We start from the raw sequence: 21,908 nt of genomic DNA on the forward strand, positions 1-21,908 counted from the left end.
GAAGAGAGAATGGAGTCACACAGCAAGGACCTGGGTAAGATGGGGCTGGATGAAACCAGTGACCAAAGCCACCTGCTGTGACTTTAGGATTCATACAGATAAGAAGAGCTGAAGTGAATGCATTTGACCCAGGCAGGTTTTTACCTTTATTCCTGTATCTTAGAGTAGCGAGCATTTTTTTCTTCTCAGAATAGTAATATTTTACTATTTATGCCACCAGCATGGCAGTGAGAAGCAAAGCTTCAGCAGTTCATTTCCTTAATCAAAAGCTGCAACTGCAGCCCCACACAGCCGTGGGTGACAGCAACCCAGACTGAGGAACTGTCGCCATCTGAAATGCCACAGGAAAGGTTTTATGACAGCCTGCTGAAACGAACAGCAACAAATTGCTCAGATCAGGTGGTACCCACCTGAGTGCACCCAAAGAGCAGAAGGATGAGAGGGTAACTGCTCATTTATATGAGCCTCTGGCAAACATGATACCAGATTATTATTAGTACTTTTTTTAATGACTCCAAGGCACGGTCTGAGGAACTCCAGACCAGTAAACCTGACATCAGAACCAGAGAAAAAATGGTGGAAACTGTAACAAAGTGCAGACATTGCAGATCCTAGGATAAATGTGATGTATTAGGGAAGAGACAAAAATGGGCTTTCACAAGTGGAAGTCTTGCCTGATGAATCTGCTCACGGTCTCTGCAGGAATGAAGAGGTAACACATTCCTAAATGGTCTGACAAGGGAGGGGTAGATGGATGGACGGATGGATAGGTACAGTGAGATAAGGAAGTTTGCTAATGATACAGGATTGGGGTACAGGATCATCGAAGATGGTGCAAAATACTGCAGAAGTGTTTCTTCATATTGATGACTGGGCAGTAAAAATGCTAGTTAAGATACCTATTATTAACTACAAAAAAACCAGGACTCAGAAAAAAAAATAGTTCTAATTATTCATACACTTCGGAGTCCAAACTAACATGATATTTGGATCACTTTGAGTAGAGGTTTGAAAATATCAGCTGAATACTCGACTTATACCATGAATAAACTTTTGGAGAGCCTTCGGGTTTAGGATGTTACTGAGCTGGGTAAAAGGGTTCCCCAGGCACCACACATATTATGTGGAATTACAGTGGCCTCCAAAACATCCATCTTCTGCTCAGGCATGTCCAGTCCTCCCTGTGAAGCCCGTGTGCCAGTGTTTCTGTGCCCTTAGCTCCTCGCTTGACAATTTAAACTTTCAGGCTAGTTATGTGGCAGCTGGTACCTGGCTAAATCACGTACAGTATCAGCGGTACTCGCACAGACCAATGGCAAATAGCTCCACAGCTGCTTAATGCTGGCAGGGAACATTTTGATCAGCCCATCCTGACCCTGCGGCTAACACAGGTCAGCGAATCTGCCTTGGTAATTTGTGTCCCAGGCTTGTACCTTTGGCCCAAGGCTGGAGATGATGCTAAACATCTACTGTTGGACTCCTGAGTGTGACGTCAATAGTCTTTTGTCTTAAGACAGGTTCCAGCTCAGCTGCATCCATCTCTCTCAAAGATAAATTATACTTTATTGCATGGTATTGCTCGATAGGAAAAAAATCTCATTAGGCACCAGCAATTCAGCACTTAAAACTCAGAGTAATAAATAGCTTGACCAGGGTAGTTTTTTGTCCCTTTCCACTTTGTCTTTCTTTTTCCCCTTTCTGCCCGCACACACACACACTGGCTCTCAGGAGACACAGAGGGGCTGGTGGGATGGCAGAGGATGGTTGCACGGTTGCATGGTTGTACCTGGGCATTACTGGGGACAGCACAGGGAAGTCAGGACAGTGGAGATATACTCTGCCACGCTGCAGCCCCACTGGCATCATCTGCCCAAGCAGGATGGTTTTCTTCTCCAGGAGGGGACAACAGCAGGAGAAACTTGAGGCCTCTCCCAGTGCATGTCTCAGGGTGCATCCAAGCCTCGGCTTACACCCAGACTAAGCTGTCCAGCCCTGGGTATGGGGTGACCTCTGCTTTTCATGTGCAATAAGCACTGTAAGGCATCTGGCTCCAGCCCTCCTTGGGCCATGTGGCACTGGTCTGGCCCTGGGAAGGGGACATGGGCAGGAGTCCAGGGAGCTGGGGACAGCGGGGCTTATCTCATGCAGAGATTTTTAGGGAACCATCACTTCACCAGCCTGCCCTCGTCTCTCAGCAGCTGCTCAGGGACTCTCAGGGAGTCTCCACTGTGTCCTGCAAACGCCTGGACTTGGTGGCATCAAGCAGAAGGATGCCTGAGGCTGCTGGCAACCCATCTGGAGGGATGCATCCTGGTCAGAGTACACTGGTGCTGTCTGCTCTGGCCTCCTCCCTTCCTACCATCTTCCCCCCAACTCAGAAGCCAACGATTTAAGGAGTTACATTTTCCCTGCAAGCACCATTTCCTCTTGGCTCACCTCAGCACAGGTCAATTTATTTGCTAGTAATAAAGACAATTTTCTCTCTCTGCCAAAAAATGAAGTGTGCAGGCAGTAACCATAGCCTTGGGAAGGTCCCAGAGCTGAAGGTCTGGATTGCTGAGAAGCAGGTGGCAGCAAACACCGACCCTGAGTTTTGGGATTAAGGAGGGAGCCGGTGAAGCGAGGCCCTAACACGAGCTGTTGCTGCCATCTAGCCATGCCCGCCGCTCAGGCACGGCACAGCCCTTGCCCACACGCCCTTTTTAGTCTGTTTTCTGTGCAAGTGTTTCTGCATCTTTCCTCTTCTGAGCCACCAAGGAGAAGATATCTTTTAAGGTCTCTTCGTTTAGCCCACCCTTTCTGAGACTGCTGCCACAGCTGCTGCAGTACTTAGAGCCAGGACACGCAGCAGCTCAGTGGTCAAACCAGGGTGGGACATGCCGGCTGCTCTCCCTGCTCCCCTGGCCGTGGGCTCACATCCAGGGAGTGCTGTGGGGCCACGTTTGCTGGGTTGTGTCCTTCCACTCACTTGAGGTTCACCTCCCCTGGGGGGAGACACCCTCCCTGCCCTGATGCTGGCATGGACATCAGACCCTGCAGATCTCCCACCACCCTGCCCAGTGTCCTAAACCTAAGGCTGGGAATGGGTCTCTGCTTTTGAAGCCATTGCCTCTCTGCAATGCCTGTAGTTATTGGCTGACCCGGGAGGATGAGCGAATGGTGGTCCCCAGCCTGATGGGCAGCACATTCAGCTGGGGACACAGGGAAACTGCTTCAGGAAGGTGAGATGTCACCTTATGAGGGTCAAGGCTCCTGGGGGAGGAACCTTCTTCACCCTGTGGAGCAGGATGCAGCTCTTTCCTTTGCTCCAACAGCCACACTGTGGCTTTGGTTCAGCATCCATTACCACTTCTCATGCCACTCTGCCTTTCTTTTGAGGCAGGAGTGGGTCCTCTCTCCTCAGAGGCAGCTGCCCAGTTTAGATATATTTTAGCACTGGAGCACAGGCACCTCACCAAGCGGAGCCCCACCAGTGAGAAGGCAGCCAAGGAACTGGTGGTGTTGGCAAAACTTGATGCTGAATCAAGAGGACTGCGTGGCGGGGCTCAGCCCCATGGCACTGCCAGACTTGCTGGGGAGCGGGCTGAGGACAAGTGCACTAGGATTGGAAGGGGCTTCAGGAGGTCTCTAGCCCAAGCTCCTGCTCCAAGCAAAATCAGCCCATGGTTGCTCAGGGCTTTGGCCCCTCAGGTCTCAAAAGCCTCCAGAGATGGCGCCTGGCCAGCCCCACCAGCAGCCGGGTACCTTCCTGGCTGTCCTCATGGGGAAAGTTCCTCCTTGCACCCAGCCTGACCCTCCTGGTTCCAGCTTGTGTCCATTGTCACTTAACATCAGCAATCTTGCAAAGCTGCTCTATGGGTGATGACATAAATCAGTTCCATGGACTTACTGACCCCCCCCAAAAAAACCCCTGACATCAGTGAACATAAATTGCTCAGAAGCAATAGAGGAGAATAAAAAATGTCAAAGAAATAGCTGCTGGAAGAGCCAAGCCTTGGACTGGGCTCTCCAAGCAGGAAGCTGAAAGCTACAGGACATTTGAGGTAACAGCCTTAATAAATAATAAAAAAGCCACTCATGTTGAAGTTTTCTGTGTATTAAAAACCTCAAATCCAAGTTTCCCATTTCTGTGAATGGATGGGAAGGGAGCTTTCTTTGATTGGGGGGTTTTTTTGAGCTGTGCAATAGTTTAATTATTACTTTGTACATACTTTTTCCTTGTACTTTCTTATTTGTGTTTGTTCTTGCTAATAACATCTTGCTCATGCTGCGGTCTGACATCAGGAGTGTGGGATTCATTTGAAAGCTTTCCATTTCTCTCCTTTCTCCTGTCTTCCCTGGCTCTGACAGGCAGGGGTTTTTGATGCTTTTTTTGAGCTGAGCTCCATCTTGCGGGCTTTTGCTTGGCTAATTAGTCACCACATCCTTATCTCTGAGAGGATCTCCCTTGGCCCCGGTCAGAGGAACACCCCTGCTTTGCTAGTAGTCAGGTATAATCACCCACTGGGAGATGAAACCCACATGGCACAAGCAGATGAGTCCTATAGCACATACCTCCCGGGGAGTCTGGCGAGCCATCCTGGCAGAGTGCAGGAGGAATTTCCCTCCCCTGAATCTGCAGCCTCCGTGGCGAGTTGGATTTTCTTTTGCTTTTCACTTTGGTCAGATGCTTTAATGGCTTAATATGAGTTTTGACTGCAGGAAAGCAGGACAATCGTTAGTGAGAAATATTTATTGAACTGCTACAGTAAAATGCTGTTGCTACGGATGAACTATAGTTAACAGCAAGTAACTGGAGTTTTTAAGCAGGAGTTTTTTTATCTAGCAACACAATAGATGGTTTTTCTTCTTGTTCTCACAGTAAGGGCAGCAGCACCTCCATTAGCTTACTGAAAACTGCATCCACGTTATCCTGTTCAAGCATTGCAATCCTATTCCTTGCATTAGTGCCAACCTAGAGCTAGTATCTTGTTCTTACCAGCTAGCTCAGTAGCCAAATATAAAAGGGTGATGCTTAAGCCCACTGAATGCCCAAATCCTGTTCTCCCAAGGTAGGGAACTGCATTTTAAGGATGGATGAAACAATACCTGTGATTACAAAGTATTTTGGGAATCTTTCATACTGAGCTGCTACTGTTGCCCTTTCTCAGCTGGTATGGGGTGGTTACTGTGTTCCCAAGGTATGTAGACTGACCCTGCACTTCCTCAGCAGTGGTAAGGCAAACCAGCTGGGAGCACTTTGCATCGCTGGTCCGAAAGCGTCTCTGCCTTTGCTTCCTTCCCTGAATTGCTGCACCGCCTTGCTGTCTCTTGACCGCTTTCTGGACTGGAACAGGGCAGTTGGCTTTGTACCACAAAGGCAGGGTGAGACAATTAGTCCTTTGCAAAGCACTCTGAGAGCATGAATTGAAGAGAGTACAACTGGAAGGCACTTCTTTTTTGTGGGAATACTGTGGGCAAGACTGGGACCAGCTCCCTGAAATGAGGGAGAGGAAGAGGGAGGGTTGGTTTCAGTGTGCTAATGCTTTTGTCTTGAGGCAAAGACTAACAGACTGAAGAAAATTGCTGCTGTAGTGCAAGAATCAAGAAACACATGCAAATAAGGGTCTAATATGAGTTGGACTGTAGCAATATTTGCAAGATAACATGGACATACACAAGACTGCAGTGCACTCCCCCAAGGGAGCTCTCTTCATTTGCCAGCGCTCGGGTGGCCTCTCCTTGCTGAAATGGAGGGGATTCAAGGGGCCACGGTTGTCCTTGGCTGAAGTGCTCACCTTTGCATTAACTGTCAACATGCAACGTCTTGGTGGCTGCACCTCTCTGAGTGCTCATCATCAGCTTTCCAAAAGTGGCACCACTGTGGTTTAGCTGCTCTAAACATTTTCTGTATGCAGAGGACTACAAAACCAGCTGAAGAGCAATAGCAAAGCTTGCCAAAATATGTCCCAGGTCTACATATGCTCCCTGTTCTCCATGTACTTTCAGGATAGTCAGATACAGTGTTTTAACTTGCTAAAGATGAATTTGAATTGGAGGTATTTGTGACATGGCTACTGAAACCAGACCATAGCCACTGAGATACCAACTGCCTTCAAACTGTAAAGAAAACCAGGCGATGCACGCCAAAACCACACTTCTCTAGAGCAATCACTTCTTCTGGTATTGATCAGTGCTTATTTCAAGATAAAATTAAAAATAGTAATTATTACTGCAATGATTGATGACCTTTTACTTTTTAACAATCAAATAACATATTCGTCTAAGCTTGTGCAATTCTTGGGGATAATGATTTTTATTTTTTGTGGAAGAGGGTTGGTTTTGATCTAGCTTTCCACTTCAGTCTTATTGCAAACTGGTGCTGTGTTTAGCTATAAAAGATCTGTTTAAATGATAGTACTTGCTGGGGGTGAGGTCTGCAAGAGGAGAGCTCTCTCTCCAACTCCAGATTTGTTCCTGGACGAAGCCTGGCTCCTCAAGGTGAACTGTGGGGTCATTGCTCAGTGCTTCTCCCAGCTCTGGGTTAGTCTGCTGGTGCAAATGAGGTGGCAGACTTCCCTCTTCCAAGGGGATTCATGCACTGACACAGTTTGTCTGCAAGGCCTATGTTATAGCTTACAAGTAAGCAGCTTAAAAATTAAATTGCAAGTTAAATGCTCATGCAGCAACACGGGGGCAGTCTGCCCCACAGTACACTCTGCCAGCAGTAACTCTCTACGTTGTTCCTTACTTCCTCAGTCTACTCCTTTATTTCAGTATTCTCCACTCTTTCCTTAACATGTTCCCACCTTTGATTCTCCATCTGATGTCATTTTAGTGTTTCTCAACTTTTCTTTGGTATATGAAACTACATTTGCACCAATGGATGTCAGCTGAACTCCAGCACAGGCCATGTATAGCCATAGGTGGACTTATGGAAGGTCTCAGCTACACTTGTTTCAGACCTCACATGGCTTCACCACTCAAGAAAGAGGAATGGGGTGATGAGAAGCCATGCCCTCTGCTTGGGGACATGTCTTGGTATTTCCCTCAGATATTGCTCCCTTTTTCCAAGAGTGATCCCAAGAAAACACACGCCACCATCACCGGTGCCAGTGAGAGGAGTGACTGCTGGGGACAGGAGGAGCAGGAATGCCACAATCTCTCCAAAGAGTCCAGGAGAGTCCATGTGTCCACAGTGAGACAGACACAGCACTGCACAGGGAGTGGTTAGCAAGAAGTGAGCTGAGAGGCACAGGCTAGTCTTGATTCTAACTTTGGTATTTGTTGAGCTAATTATGTAAAACAAATGCAGCCAATCTCAATTTTTCTGGCATGCAGCTCCTCCCTCCCTCCAGTATCAGACAAGCTTGCTCCAGGGAGAAATAATTCAGATGTGCAGTTAGAACAACTGGATTTGACCAATGAACATGGCAAACTGAGCTAAGTCTTTAATGGCCCAAGACTTGTGGAAGGGAGGTCAAACCAAGCCACTGGAGTTCACTGCTTGCTCTGTTACATCTCTGCTGTCCTACTAGGAAACATATTTCCCTACTTTGGAGGGTAGGAAATGCCCATAGTCACCAATTCCTGTCACTTGGGATATTTTAAAATCAATTAAAAAAGTGGAAATGGACCACTAAGATTCTATGGAAGCCAAGAAAGCTGTGATAGGAAGGATATATACTCATTATCTCAAAAGTTCAGAACATCTGCTCAGGTTATTTTTGTTTGTTTTGGGTTTGACATACCTGCCAGGAAAAATGAAGGTAAATAACTGAGGTCAGCTCTATCTCTTTTGGGGAGCATTATAAATCAATCAAAATGCTTATTAGCATGTTGCCACTATCCTGGCCTCCAGCAGAGAAACAATATTTTTTTTTTTTTTGAGACAAAACCCTGTGAAATAGCTGAAATAACCAGTCAAGTTAAATGCAGATAAAAAATTGGCAGCTTGCTGAAGTCCTCTCACAGCTTTCAAGTGATTGGCTTCAAACTACCTGCTGGAGCTGGTCTCCACTGGCTGCGAGTAGAGGACACCAGACTGTCACTGGCCCAGCAGGGCACTAGTCACTAATGCAGGTATCACACAAGGTCTCACTATGGCCATACTCCATTCTGGCTCCACCATCCTCAGCATTCCAACAGACAGGTTTAAAAAGTGACTACCTCCTTTAGACAACTGCAGGCTGTCCAAGGGTACTTTATTCTGCATGTCTGTTGTTTCCCACAGTTAAAATACACTTAGCTCTTCCAGGGCAAGACTGAGATGTGAAATTGTTACAGTATTAACATGTTACCATTCATTACTTTTGCTTTTATGCTAAGAATCAAGTTTTCATGAATTTGGAGAAGCTAAAAAACCCCCAAGTTTCTTTGAGATTAAGGCTATTGCTCCATGATGTGTATGTATTGAAGTTTGCACCAGTGTAGTTTAGTAGCCAAACAGCTGGTGACTGTATGCACGAGAAGTCAAGTGCCATTTCAATTGCAAACTTGAAGCTAGGAGTAAAGCAAACAGAGAAATGAAAAGTCATTTGGGATGCTTCAAGATACTCAGGAATGACGTACCATCACTTTTGGTTACCCTACTAGTTCAGCTAGTGAAGAGTGTCTGTTGTCTCGGCTGAAAACACAGAATGGAGGTTGAGCACTGCCCTTCACAGCTGCTTGGAAGCTTGCTTTCTCATCTTGCTGGAGTCACTGTTTCTACGAGCAATCCTACCCTTTGGATAACCCTTTCAGTTTTAACACTTAAGCTGACTTAAAGAGTAAGCTTTACATACTTTTCTATACATTAAGGTTTTCCTCTTTACACATCAGGCATTGCTAAGGAATGCCTGCAGTCCAGGACCTTCTGGCAGACAAAAGAGATCCAGATCTGGGACTGATTAGTTTGTCAGAAACATTTTACAATTTTAGTGCAAGTGGCAGCAAGCTAGCATCAGGTTAAATAGAAGTCAGAAAGCTCTACTCCAGTAAGCAGACTCACTAATTTTATCATCAACAGACCCTGTATTAGCTCCTGGTATTTACTAGTGTCATCTATCACACTTAATCCAAAGTCAAAAGTTTAATGGGGTAGCACATGTTTTCATGACAATAAATAAAAGTTTCTAATTGTATTGCATGCACAAAGGATGTCAAGTCCCATCTCATCATCCATTTTATACTAAAGCCCTAGGCAACAAGGGTCAGAGTAGTCATCACCTACCAGTCAACCACAGTTTCAGCTTAAGTTTTCCCATGACGTTATTTTAATCCTCACACACATAACAAGCAGCTTGTCAGTGGCAGCCATGAAGCCCGTGCTGTAGTCTCTCATTGATGACTAGATGTGTTTAAATAGCCATCAGTCCTAGCCACAGCAGTTAGACTAACATGAATTAAAGCGCCCTTTTTACTCGCAATATGCAGTTGTGTTAAGCCCATGTTCAAAAGCAAATGTGATCCCACAAAAATTCATGCAGTATTCAACTTGTTGACACTCAAGCTATATCTAATCATGTATTAAAAAGACACAGTTTAGTTTCCCTACCCATTAACGGGTTCCCCTTTGCTTCAGTAAGCTGGGAGGACAAGGGTAGGGAAAGAGATAGCAATTGTGTTACTCATCTATTAATAAAGCTCTGGGCTTGCAGCATCTGGTCTGTCTTCATATATGCTGTAAGAGCCATCCATGACAGATTAGTTTTCCACAGATTAACCAAACACAGGACCAGTTATTTCAATATACTTTATTTTAAAACAGGTAGGTCACAAAACACTAAGCTTAGCCCATTCTGCCATACACAAGCTACAAATACTTGTTTGACAGTTGAGGGTCAGTGTTTAGTAGCATACATGAAAAGTGAATAAAAATCCATATAAAACAATATTCAAATAGTTTCCATAGGAACACAGATAATTGTGACCCATCTCCTAGTCATTTCTGTTGTATTTATGCCAAACCTAAACTTTAAAAAAACCACTTAAAAATTCTAGCAAGAATTAAGTTAATAGTCCCCCAAATGCCCTAAATTCAATGACTAACCTTGCAGTTAATTACTAAATATTACCTATACATTAATACTAGCTGAAGCACAAGTTGCTGGATATTCAATTCCACTTTCCCAGGCACAAGAGAGTGGCAGACTAGAAACATCCTGCTCCTCCACTTCATCTAGGAACCCTTGCTCCTTGATCTGCTGCATTAGTTGCCTAGAAAGAAAAAAAGCAACAGTCAAAAAGCATTTCACTACAATGTGCCAAAAGGAAGGTAAGCAAAGTATTTTTTTTTACTGCCAGGGAGCATGAAATGAACTCTTTACTCATCTGCAATCCAGACAATATTACTGGGATGGGGGCAGGGGGAGCAGGTCACTCGTGGCTGGCTAGGCTTTAGGGCAAGTGCCAATACCAAGGTGGTTTCACCATTTGTGGGTAGGATCTAGATCTGCAAAGATGCACCTGTGTATCTGTATAGCACGTGCTATAGAGATTTAATGACTTGGTGTTCAGTAGTTCAGAATTTCAGACCTATGGCACTGACTATCCCTTATCCCACACCACCACATTCCTGGGTAACTTGAATCAAGTCAAAGATCAGATGACACTAGGAATGGAAGGGAGCTGACCAGTGAGAACCATGTAACGCCTTCCATACTCAGAAGTTGTACTGAAAGACAAGCTCAGAAGAACTTCAGTTGACTGAGTTTTTGGACTTAAGTTATCTTACACTATATGCAAGGCAAGAAGTTGTGCTACTACATGGCCCCCCACATACTACTAGATTTTACTTAAGACATATGCAGCAACTTTTCCCTTATCTTTCACTGTTATCTAGCCACTAATTTAGTTGTACACCTTTATACACATAAGTTACATTCCAAAAAGCTTTTGCCTGTGCTAGAAATATCTGTACCATAACTTCATTGATACACGCCTTCAGTTAAGAGTCAGCTTCTCTCTCAGAATTTTCTTGCCAAAACAGAAAACAGGCAATCATGTGGGGCTGAAAGAGGATTGTAGCCTTGGATGATGGTTATGTCTGCATTATTAAGCTCAGCATGCCTCAGACCAAGTACTGCATTTTAACAGAAACCCAGTGCTATAGTGAAAAACCTAACAGTTCTCTTGCACAGCCATTTTTAGTTCAATTAGACCCAAGTTTGGAGTCTTGTGGGACATCTAAAAGCTTTGTTTGGTTTGAGAAATGCTTCAATTTACAGGTTTCACTAAAGGAAAGAAACAATACAAGCCTTGCTTTTAGAGGCAAGGCTACTAAAATAGAGGAAGCTTCCTCTTAATTTTATGGCAATAAAATGAATTCCCCTGAACTTCAGCATTTTCAGTAAATTTGAAAGCAATCCAATACCAAAGTTAATCATGCTTTAGGGTAATATTGCTGCCCAAATGCTCTCTGTCAGTTTAGTAGGCAGACTTCAAAATACAGAGGGAAGGGCTTCCTCTTACAGGAAACCCCACTTTTATAGAAGATGCAATCCATTAACCTGTCTTGCACAGAAAAGCATCCATGTTACTTTAAAATACTGTTTAAGGTGCAGTTTCACAGTATGTCCTTGCACTCAAGAGGTAGTCCTGCTTTCTTTGCTTACCTGTTTAATAACTTCCCATGGAGATCTAGCACTCTGCACTGAGCAATGAGCCAGAGCTCAACCTAAACCAAGGAATAGCTCTCAAATAAACAGAAAAGTCATATTGTGAAGCAGCACTGTTGAGTATTCTTGTCTCCTGTGGTCAGGATTTAGCAAGCTATCAATTTAGAAGACAGCAGACTATTAGAACTGCAATTGACTGGTCTCTTAATTACTGGTCACAAGCTAACTGTAAAGAATCCATAATGATTCTGGATGTCGTGCAAGAGTAAAAAACACTGGCTAGAATCCTAGGTTAATGAAGACTCCTAACATTACCCATTTAAAAGCACCTCTCCTGGAAGCGAGTACATCAGAAAAGAGTAATAAGTAGTGCTAGCATTGTTCTAAGCACACAGCAAAACCCTTCAGATGCATGGCCTTCTTCCACACCACAAGGAGGTTTTACAAGAGCTATAGCACCAAAACTATGGTCCTATTTGTTAAGGGGCAGCCAACTGACATGAGCTATTCACTAGTCATCTGTATCACAGCATTAATGGATCAAGATACTTCACTACTAACCATGCTGGTCTTGACATCACATAGTGTATTGTTGGCCTCTGGAATCCATTGAAAGTAGAAGCTGCTGCAACAGTATAGGCACCCATGTTTTCAAACAGGATCCAGTCACCAACTTGCAACTCTGGCATATTAAAACGCTCAACAATACGATCTAGGCCATCACATGTTGGTCCCCATATGCTGCAGGAATAGCAGCTGTCATCTGGTTTAGGCCGCTAAAAGAAGAGTTGAGTATAGTTAGTTTGACCATCAAAACAGAGCTTCCAGAAGTAATACCATAATTAGTGTAACATTCCACCTCGCAGAGAAGAGGAGGAAAAGCTGCTTACAGGTCCTTCCCCACCCTTGGCTTTGAATTAATTCCACTGCATGATTCACAAGTCAAATGCCAAACTCTGGTGACATGAAAGGAGCAGTGAACTCAGAAGTGACTGCTGTGACGAGCAGTCTCCTACACCCATGATACACAACTAGTACATGATACCTCTGAATGTGTATACCTTTTGCAGAACTGGTTTAACATGTGCGTGATCATACAAGATGCAGTTGAATGATCCATAGACTCCATCGTTCACATAGTACATAAGAGTTTTGTCGTTTGCATCATCTTCATCTGGAAGAAGTCGAGATACCAGTAAGAGAATGCTTGGAAAGAAACACACAATTGGCTAAAAGTAAAATTTGGTCTAGATTTACATACCGTCAGAACCTGTCTGCTCCTTTAATACAATTTTTTTTGCAATGATGTTAACTGCCAGTGTGAATGCTGATGCAACATAGTATCTTCCAGGCTCTGCAATAATACTTATTCCAGAATCCGAAGGAAAGTATTTATCCAGTGCTGGGTTGATTACACTTGTGATCTAGGGAAAAATCAGTTGCCAATATTAGTACTTGAGCAGTTACTCAGGTGCTATTTTAGAAGTCTGAGATGAAGTCAGACTTTCATGCTCACAATCACATACTGGCCAAGTGTGTAATAACTATTTACATATGTTGTAATGTCTCTTTATTGCCTTTATTTTGTTTGGGATTAAGTTTGCACAAAGCAGCAAAAGCAGGTATCACTTGCAGCTTAAAAAAATTTAGACTCAAACATGAGCTGTTTGGTCACTTGAAGGAAATCACCTCTCCTAGACTCATTAAGCCAGCATTAATGTCCCACAAGTTCCCACACTTCAATTTCTAGCATGCTTGTAGTTCTGCTTATCATGCAGTATTCCCCACCTTACTGTATCCTAAAGAAGTCATCTCACAGGATCATAAGAACACAGAATGCTTTGTCATCACCTCTGAAATTCAGTTGCCTTCATGAAGAGTTATTTCCAAGTTCTGAAGTTATGTGTGATTATTAAGCTGCCTCCAACCAAAGCATGACTGCATTACACCATGGAGCCCAATGACAACATCATTTGCTCTTGATGCTTCTTGTAAGTCAGTACTACATTAGAAGCCAGCCTTCATTAAGAGGCATTACAAGTGAGGCAATGTTAGCCTACATTATTAGTGGAAAACTCACTTTAACTTATATATTTACCCAAAGAAACAGCAAATAACATCATTTAACACAACTTTAGCCTGGCAGGTGCTCTGACAACACTGCTGTAAGTGACAGTCCTATTAACACCCAGCCACCTTGTCTCTTCTGGAAGGAGGAGTATTTCTGTGCAAAAGCAGACTGGAGAACTGATCAAAAAAAACTATCCAAAAGCTAATTCTAAACCAGATCAGACACTCATCTAGTTTGCCACACCAATGCTCACGCCACCCAGAAGAACAGCATGAGCTCAGGACTACCTTTTCACCCCATTTGGGAGCATTGCCAATCCAGATAGTCTGAAGTACAGCATCAACTAGAAGAAGTCTATGCCAGTAAGAATCAAGCCTACAATTAAAACTTGCTTTACAAGTTTACTATCTCTGCATGTTTACAGTCATTTAGCTAGGTATCTAAGAGGTTCATCTAATTTTCAGTTCTCAGATTAATTCCCCTCTTTTACTCTAAATTCAATCTCTAACCAAGCCGACAAGTTCTTGTGTGTCTGCATACCAATATAAAAGCAAGAATCCACAACCTGAGAAGTTCTTAGCAAAGCTATACCTCTTCGAATTTGAGCTTGACATCTTCAGAGCCAGGGAAGCCACCACCAATATCAAGCAGATACATACTGAAGCCAAGTTCAGCCTAAAATGAGATTAAGGGCAACACTGTTAAGAAAGCAGTTCTTAGTTTGTCATTTTAGCTTAGAAAGCAATATGAAGTAATTTTATTAACACTTGGAACAGAGGTAACTCATCATGTTCAAGTAGTTGCTTGAGTCCGAGATGCTGATTTTAGCATATCCATAGGTGAGTTACACAGCACTGGTTAAAGTAAGCCAATCACATGACCTCAAAAATTCCAACAACATGAAATGAGCAACCTAGCTTTTAACCCTGTAATGGTTTTACATTTGATTCAGTTTTGCCACAACAGTTGAGCAGTACTTCCAAAGAAAATGGAACTAGACTTACTCCCATATCGAACACACAGCGGGCATCAGAAATGGCTTGGACAAAGGTCTCTGGGTCTGTACAACCACTTCCAACATGAAAACTATGGAAAGATACAAAATATCAGTTGCCATTTGGTAAATTAGCCAGGAAGTTTATACAACACTCAAGTCACCATATGCAAAGGCATTTCTATTGTCAGGTAAGATCATTTAAAGCAATCTTATTTAGTAGGACTGTATTTTGATGTTATCAACTCACCTAACTCCAACAATGGCAAGGTCAAGTTCTTTTGCACGCTCCAGCAGAAGCCTGCTTGTCTTAAGCGTAGCTCCAAATTTAACACTCAGACGACAAACTGCTTTGGAGTCATCAGTTGTAATGCGCAAGACTAACCTAGAAATAGGAAAAAATAAGGATTTAAGTTCCAGTATAGAAGACATCATTATCAGGCAGGTATGACCTTAGAATGAAGCTGAGCTTAAACATACAAACTACCTGTCTTTTCCTAACATGCCAGTAAACTATACAGGATTAGATTTTACTGGTTAAAGGTAGGTTTATTTTCTCGTAATTTTGCAGCCTACCTTAACTAATGAAGAATAAGTTTCAGATAACAGTAGATGTTTCCGTAACTTGGGAACCCAAGCAAGAATTACTGAACAATTAGCATAACTTACTTGGCTTTTGGATGGGCCCTTGCAACTTTCATTAGTTCTACTTCACTATCAAATGTCATCATCTGTACACCACTGCTGGCAGCATGTTTGATTTGAGATACTTGTTTACAGGGATTTGCATATATTATTCGCTCAGGAGGTACACCAATGCTCTGTACCAGCTGTATTTCCGTCTGAAGAAAGAACAGATTACACTTATGAAATATTTCTACATGATCAAACTAATCAGTAGAACAAAGTGACATCGCTTTACTAAATTTTATACAAACACAGCTTGTAAAGCTGAACATACACTAAACAGCACAGATCAGAACACAGTCAAGATCTTACCTTACTGGCACAATCAAATCCTGCACCAAGAACAGCAAGCGTCTTCACTACAGCTTTGCTGTCATTACATTTTACGGCATAGAAGGGGGTTACCCGAGGAAGGGCTTTATGCCATCGCATGTGCTTCTTTACAATATCCCCAAGGTCAGCAACATAGAAGGCATCTTTATCATCCTAGAGAGAGCAAACACGTATCTTAGAGTTACAAACAATGGATAACAGGATAAGCCTAGAGGTCAGCATCTGAGGAGGAGGTTGCTTTGCAGAAAACCTCCAAAGACAACTTGTTCCATTAGCTTATAAATTTGTAGTGTCATGAAACGTAGTGATTTTCCTATCATACTTACAGAAGATGACACTTCATTTATTTTTTGGTCAAGGATATCCTTGGCAGTAAAGCCTTCGTCAAGGAAGGTGAATTCAAATTCTTCATTGCTGAAGCTACTCATGATTTCCAAGATTTCGGGTTTATGTGAAAGGATTTAAGTACAAACTGTTGATACAAAAAAAAATTAATTCATTACTTCTTTTAAATTTATACATTTTTACATTCACTACTTAAACTCATGTAGTCATTATGTGACCACTACCATCATGGTCATATAATTTACAATTATAAGATTCATACAGCAATCACTAATAGCAGCATAGATTAGGAACTTACATAAGATGACAGATCAGATTTAATCAGGACGAAGGAGGAACTCCACAAAAATCTGGCTAGCTTGAAGGCAAGTTCTCCTCTGTTCAGCAACTGTATGATGTACTAAACCTATTCAAAGAAAAAAAAAAAATCAAATAAACTAATAAAATCTGACAGTATTTAAGTACCTAGAAGTTTCCACTGTCTTTTCCTTCAATTCGTATCAGAGCAGTTAGTATTATGGCTTGTGCCAGTGTCAACATACTTACTGCTTTTTTTAAACAACTCTTAAGGACTACTGTAGCTCACCAGTTTCTGGGAAAAGGGCTTACATGTTACTACCGACAGAATCTGAGGATGTTACTGACTTCTGAGTAGTTACAACTCTCACTAGGTCAAAGCCTAGTGGATTCTCACTCCAGTTCAGACCATAAACCAGCCATGAGATCAGGGCCTCCCCTGAAGATGCTGTTGATGGTTAGAGCTTCCCTGTTCTACCCATGACCCCCAGGCTACATAAAAAGAAAACCTCAGCTGTCAGGAGTGGCAGATACACACTGAAAAGAATGGTTCCTAACTGTGGTCTGCAGACAAAGTCTTAACAGTGATCCCAATTAACACTTTATAACAGGATTTTACACTTGTCCATAACAAATCATTGTTAATAGAAATCTACCAACCAAGTAGAAAGTCTTTTGAGAACCAGAACTAAAGAGCATTCCTCTACCATCCAAGGCCTATGAAGTCCACAGCAAAGCATATGGGTCATTCTTTTACTGGGCAGTCCAAATAGAGAATGACAATCCCCATTAAGCTGTTAACTCGACCAGAAGTGTGTGCTACCTTGTAAAGACGTCAGCATTGCAAATGACTCATAGGGAAGATATGGCTTCATGTATGTAACCAGGTCCAGTCCTCTGCTGCTCTCAGCATTTTTTACACTCAATCCAGTCATACAGATTTGGACCAAAGATTATGCAAACTCTAAATTATTCACTAATGTTTAGTTATATCACTGTTCCCTCTATTTTCAAGAAGGCTGTTTATAACAACATATGAAAAATAACATATCTTACAGCTGTTACAGATTAACGAGGTTCTAAGACCAACAGAATCATCCATTCCATACGATGTGTATACTAAAATCCATTAAACTTTTTCTACTGGATGACTTTCAAAAGTCAGTGATTGTACAATTTCATTTCAGCCTTTATAAACTTATGGCACCTGAACTGCCAGCATCAAGAACTACTTCACATCTTTTGATCAATTCTCACTTATCAGGGGTAAACCAGATTCGAGATTCAAACTAGATTAAGCTTTAACTCTAATGAAATAAAACCTAACAATCCACGGAGCCTCGCTCTCCCTCCGCTCTCATTCACATGCAGTGTTAATTCTCCCAGAAGCTGGATTAAAGTCTTCTCTTAAAAGCCTCTTTGAAAGGACCTCAAGAAACAGCAAATTAAACACTTCTCAGCAAGCTGTTTGTTACTGAAGAGAAGCTGCATCTTATCATAGGATGACTTCAACAAGATATTGCAAGCTTTGCAGAAAGCGATTCAGGGACTTCTAGCTGTGGTTAAGAGAAGTGAACACCATCAGGAAGAATTTAGTTTATCCTCCCCTCTGCACAGAGCTGCACGAAAACCACTTTTCCTATTAACCTGTAAAATGGAAATCACTTTTGCTGGTCACAGAAGACTTTGTTAAGAAGTTCTTGCAAGCCTTCCATCTCCACCTTATTGCACAATTTTAACTACAGTGTAATTACACAGAATATAGACAGAACATGATCACGTAGATGCAAATTGTAGCCTCCCAGTGTACGTTTCATATATTTGTACTGTGCGCAAAGTGTCTGCAGCTTCCCAGAGAAAGGCAATTTGTGCTCATTTAGAAGTTGTTCTCCAGAACATTCCTTTATTCAAGCAGCTGTATTTAGACACAGCTGAGTCATGCCTGCAGGCTCCATACTCAAATACCAAAGCTGCGTCTAGAAAGTGTGCCCGAGGCGCTCCTGACCTCGGAGTTAGCCGATGGCTGCTGACTGCGGTCGGGAAGGAAGCGGCTGGCTGCCCAGCTCTCACTGACGGCCCTTCTCCCGTGAACCCGCACGGGTTCTTAGTTGAGTCGGCTACGCGGCTCGTCCCGGGACGTGCTGCCTGACTCGGCAGCGGGGCACTGGGCGCTCCAGCCTCCGATACCGAGGCTTCCCGAGGAGGCATTTCACTTTGAGCTGGGGGACGCCTTTATGGCAGCCACCTTGTAGCAGTTCGCCCCCCCACCCCACCCCAAGACCGAGCGCCCAGCAGAAGGGCCTCAGGCCCGGCCCCGCGCCGCTGTGCTGGGGGGAAGCGTTCCGTGCTGGGCCGGGCCGCCTCGCGTAAGAGCGAGCAAGGGCGCCCCGAGCCATGTTCCTGCCACGCACCTGCCTCTCCCCGCCGCGGAAACAGCCCGGCGGCCACGGCGGAGCCGTCCCCTCCCCCGCTCCCGGGACGCGCCGCCAACACCTCCCCGGGCGAGAGCCGGCCTGACCCGTTCAAGCCGCCCGGAACCTGCCTCCTCCGCCCCCGCCCCGCCGGGGCTGGGGATTCCCCGGGCGCGGAGGGAGGCCCCGTGCCCGGCGGCAGGAGCCGGCGCCCAGCCCGGCCCGGGCCGCGCCGCTTGGCAGCGGCCCCGCAGACACGTGGCTCCGCGCCGGCCGGCTTCCGCCGCGCGCGCCTTCCCGCCGTGCGCCCCGGCCCCTTCCGCCCGGCCCGGCCCAGCACAGCACACCGCCCGGCCCGGCCCGCCTCACCTCGCCTCGGGCGGCGGCAGCTGCTGTCAAGCCGCGGCGGCGGCCGGTCCCCTCGCTCCGAGCTGCCTCCTCCTCCTGCGAGCCGGGCGCGGTGCGGGGAGCCGGGCGGGTGGCGCCCTGCCGCCTGAGGAGGAGCGGGGCCGGCCGAAGGAGCGGGGCGCCGCGGCTCACAAAGCTTCGCCACCGCCGCGGCGCTCCTATATATAGGGCAGCCGGCGTCGCTATGGCAACGCACCAGCTCAAACCAGCCCCGATCGGCTGGGACCGGGCAGGGACTCTGGCCAGCCGCTATTGTGACGTCGGCGGCGAGCACGCGCCACGCCCCCCCCGCTCGCCCCGCCCCCCGCGGCCCCCGCCGTGCGCTGAGCGCGTCGGGTCTCTGCGCCGGCCTCCGCCGGCCTCCGCCGCGGCTCCCGCCGGCTGTTCCGCCCGCCCCGGGCCCCTTCCCCCGTGGGCCCCTTCCCCCGTGGGCACCGCACGGAGCGCGGCCTGCAGGGCGGTGTGCGCCATCCCAGCGCCGCCCGCTGCCAGCAGGTGCCCGGCCCCGCCGCCCGGCCACCGCTAGCGGCACCCCTGCGCGTCCTGCTGAGCGCGGGAACGCGGCTGCGGGAGGCCCGAGGCCCCCGGCCGCGAGCGATGCTTTGGGCAGATGCTGGAGAATGGAAACGCTGAGCCGGGGGACCCGGAGCGTCGTACCCGGGCTGTCAGTGGGGTGACGCTCTGGAAGCGTTTGTCCCCCCAGAGCCATCCCGTTTGCGCGGCACTCGCAGCCCCTGTGGTTCAGGTGTCGGCGCTGCTGCTGCCCACAGCGGTGCTGCCCCTGCCTCCATCCCTGCCTACTGAGGACGTTATCCAAAACCCTTCTCATAACACTGAACATCTTTTTTTTCCTTTGCTTTTGCTTTGACGCTGCTATCTGTTTCCCTTGTAAGGTTGTCTCCCTGCATGCTTGCTTGTGTGAAAAATGAGCTTTAGGGAAAGTTGTAACCAGGTATAAATTCCACACTTCTTTTAACCCATTTCTGTTTTAGCCCTGCAACAACTGCACTTGCTGTCCTTACTGGGACAGGCGCTTTCTGCCCCTGTCTTAAAAAAGTTCAAGTCTTACCCCACGGTAGATGCAACCCCACAGGGACTGAGTCCCTGTCCTGTCACTGTACAGGGGAGCTCTGGAGGATGGGGCTGCCCTTGCCATTGCTGAAAAGGGGATTTTTACACCCTGACAGCTCTGAGCATTTGTAAGAAAGGCAGGAAACCTTTCTGCAGCCCACACTGCAGGATGGAGCTCAGGGTACTCCTGCTCTCCACCTCCAAATCACTGGTGGCTATTTTAATTAAGAGATAATGGCTTTCTGAAGGTAGAGATGTTTGGCCGGCCCCTGCCCTTCTGCAGAGCTGGTTGGGTGGGCAACGTGCTGTGGGGAAAACCCTCAACCCTGCGTGGAGAAAAGTGTTGGGAAATGCTGCACGGGGCGGGACCCTCTCTCATGGAGGTGCTGAAAAGGCTGTGCCCACTGACCTCAGAGGTCCCGTCCTCCCACCGAGCCCAGCTGGAAACCCTACCATATTTCAGGCAGAAGCGGATCAGTGGGATGTCCTTGCCCCACTGTCAGGCCTGGCTGCTGGAGCTGGGTCGGTTGGGGGCGGGGGGGGGGGGGGGGGCAAAGGCTGGGGCTGCGCGAGAATCCCTTGAAGGAGTAAAATAAAAGAAAACACCAAGATCAAGCAGATAAGAAACAAAAGGCGAGTTGGACCACAGCCAAAAGAAATGTCTGGGGACAGAGCTGGCTTTGGTTAAAATAATTAAATGAAAAAGGAACAAAAGCTCCTAAAAGATTTTAAAAAATATTTTTAGTGTGTGTATATGTGGCCACACACAGAGGCACAAATTGGGGAAGGTTTTCTAAATAATGTCAATCAGGCAGTGGGGAAAACTGTCCCAGTGTGGAGCATCCACATCAGCTGGTCCCCAGGACACTACCTTCCCTTGACAGCTATTCCAGTCACTGCATGAGCCTTGCCTGTGCTGAGACAACTCATCAAAACCCCAGAGAAGTTTCACACCGGCTCCCCTGACAGCTAACGAAGCAAATAACAGGGCTCTCAAGCCTCTAGATTTGGCTCCATGGGCAGCAGAAGCAACTTAGGTGTTGGAAAAGCAATCATCGAGGGAAGTGGAGGGCGGTGCCACCATCGCAGGAGCCAGATGCTCACTGAGCTGTCAGGAAAGTGAGGGCTGAGGCTGGGATGGGGACAGTGGCCATCACCCGGCTCCAGCACTCCACGGTATCCCTGGTACTGGCTGTTATTCCCCCTTTGCCTTCTACCTCTGGCTGTGTCTGGAGGAGAGCCCGCAGCTCCGTTCCCACTGGGATCCGGGTTGACTGACCCTGGGGCAGCTGGCAGCTGGGGCAGGAGGGCGGCTCTGGTGGGTAGGCACCACTCAGATATGGATGTGAGACAACACGGAGCCGTACCTGAGCCTGGAGAGAGAAAGCTGGACTGCTCCAAGGGAAAGAGGCGGCAAGAATAACCATGAAGAGCAATTATCTGAGGAACTGAAACATTCGTCAGCTCTTTGCAGATGATTAATAACGTTGTTGTATCAGCTCCTCAAAAGGATGGGATTGCCAAAATGGTTTATCTCCAAGTTTTTGTCTCTGGAGGCTCCTTGAGAGCTGCTGGTGGCAAGGACTGGCTCTGAGGAGCAGGAGGTTTGCAGGAGGTGTCCCAGTACAGGGAGGGAAGGGGTCTGGACCTGGGTCTCCATGCCAGAGGACAGCCACGGACAGCCTTCAGGCACATCAGGCGAGAGCAAGGAG

General features: G+C 46.1%; 1 protein-coding gene across 2 annotated transcripts; it reads right to left on the minus strand.

Moving 5' to 3' along the window:
- Positions 1-9,701: 9,701 nt before the first annotated feature.
- Positions 9,702-19,346, minus strand: ODC1 (ornithine decarboxylase 1). Of its 2 annotated transcripts, none has more exons than XM_074820057.1 (12): positions 19,087-19,346; positions 16,308-16,415; positions 15,991-16,136; positions 15,644-15,817; positions 15,314-15,486; positions 14,895-15,029; positions 14,655-14,736; positions 14,242-14,325; positions 12,841-13,003; positions 12,641-12,753; positions 12,141-12,355; positions 9,702-10,179 (listed from the first exon to the last, which is right to left on the minus strand). In XM_074820057.1, the coding sequence occupies exons 3-12, from the start codon at positions 16,090-16,092 to the stop codon at positions 10,038-10,040; spliced, it is 1,383 nt and encodes a 460-aa protein (XP_074676158.1). In that variant the 5' UTR covers positions 16,093-16,136; positions 16,308-16,415; positions 19,087-19,346; the 3' UTR covers positions 9,702-10,037. The 2 variants fall into 2 exon arrangements, with proteins under 2 accessions (XP_074676158.1, XP_074676159.1); XM_074820058.1 differs by lacking the exon at positions 19,087-19,346 and adding an exon at positions 18,718-18,857.
- Between the last annotated feature and the right edge of the window lie 2,562 nt (positions 19,347-21,908).

This window comes from Strix aluco, chromosome 3 (assembly GCF_031877795.1).
Source record: "Strix aluco isolate bStrAlu1 chromosome 3, bStrAlu1.hap1, whole genome shotgun sequence".
Classification (NCBI taxonomy): Eukaryota; Metazoa; Chordata; class Aves; order Strigiformes; family Strigidae; genus Strix; species Strix aluco.

Excerpts from the sequence above, each read along its gene's own strand:
- ODC1 (XM_074820057.1), bottom strand. The coding sequence starts at position 16,092 with ATGAGTAGCTTCAGCAATGAAGAATTTGAATTCACCTTCCTTGACGAA. Across the intron at positions 15,487-15,643 it reads GATTTGATTGTGCCAGTAAG|ACGGAAATACAGCTGGTACA; the intron begins GTAAGATCTTGA and ends TTCTTTCTTCAG. Across the intron at positions 12,754-12,840 it reads GGAGCAGACAGGTTCTGACG|ATGAAGATGATGCAAACGAC; the intron begins GTATGTAAATCT and ends GACTTCTTCCAG.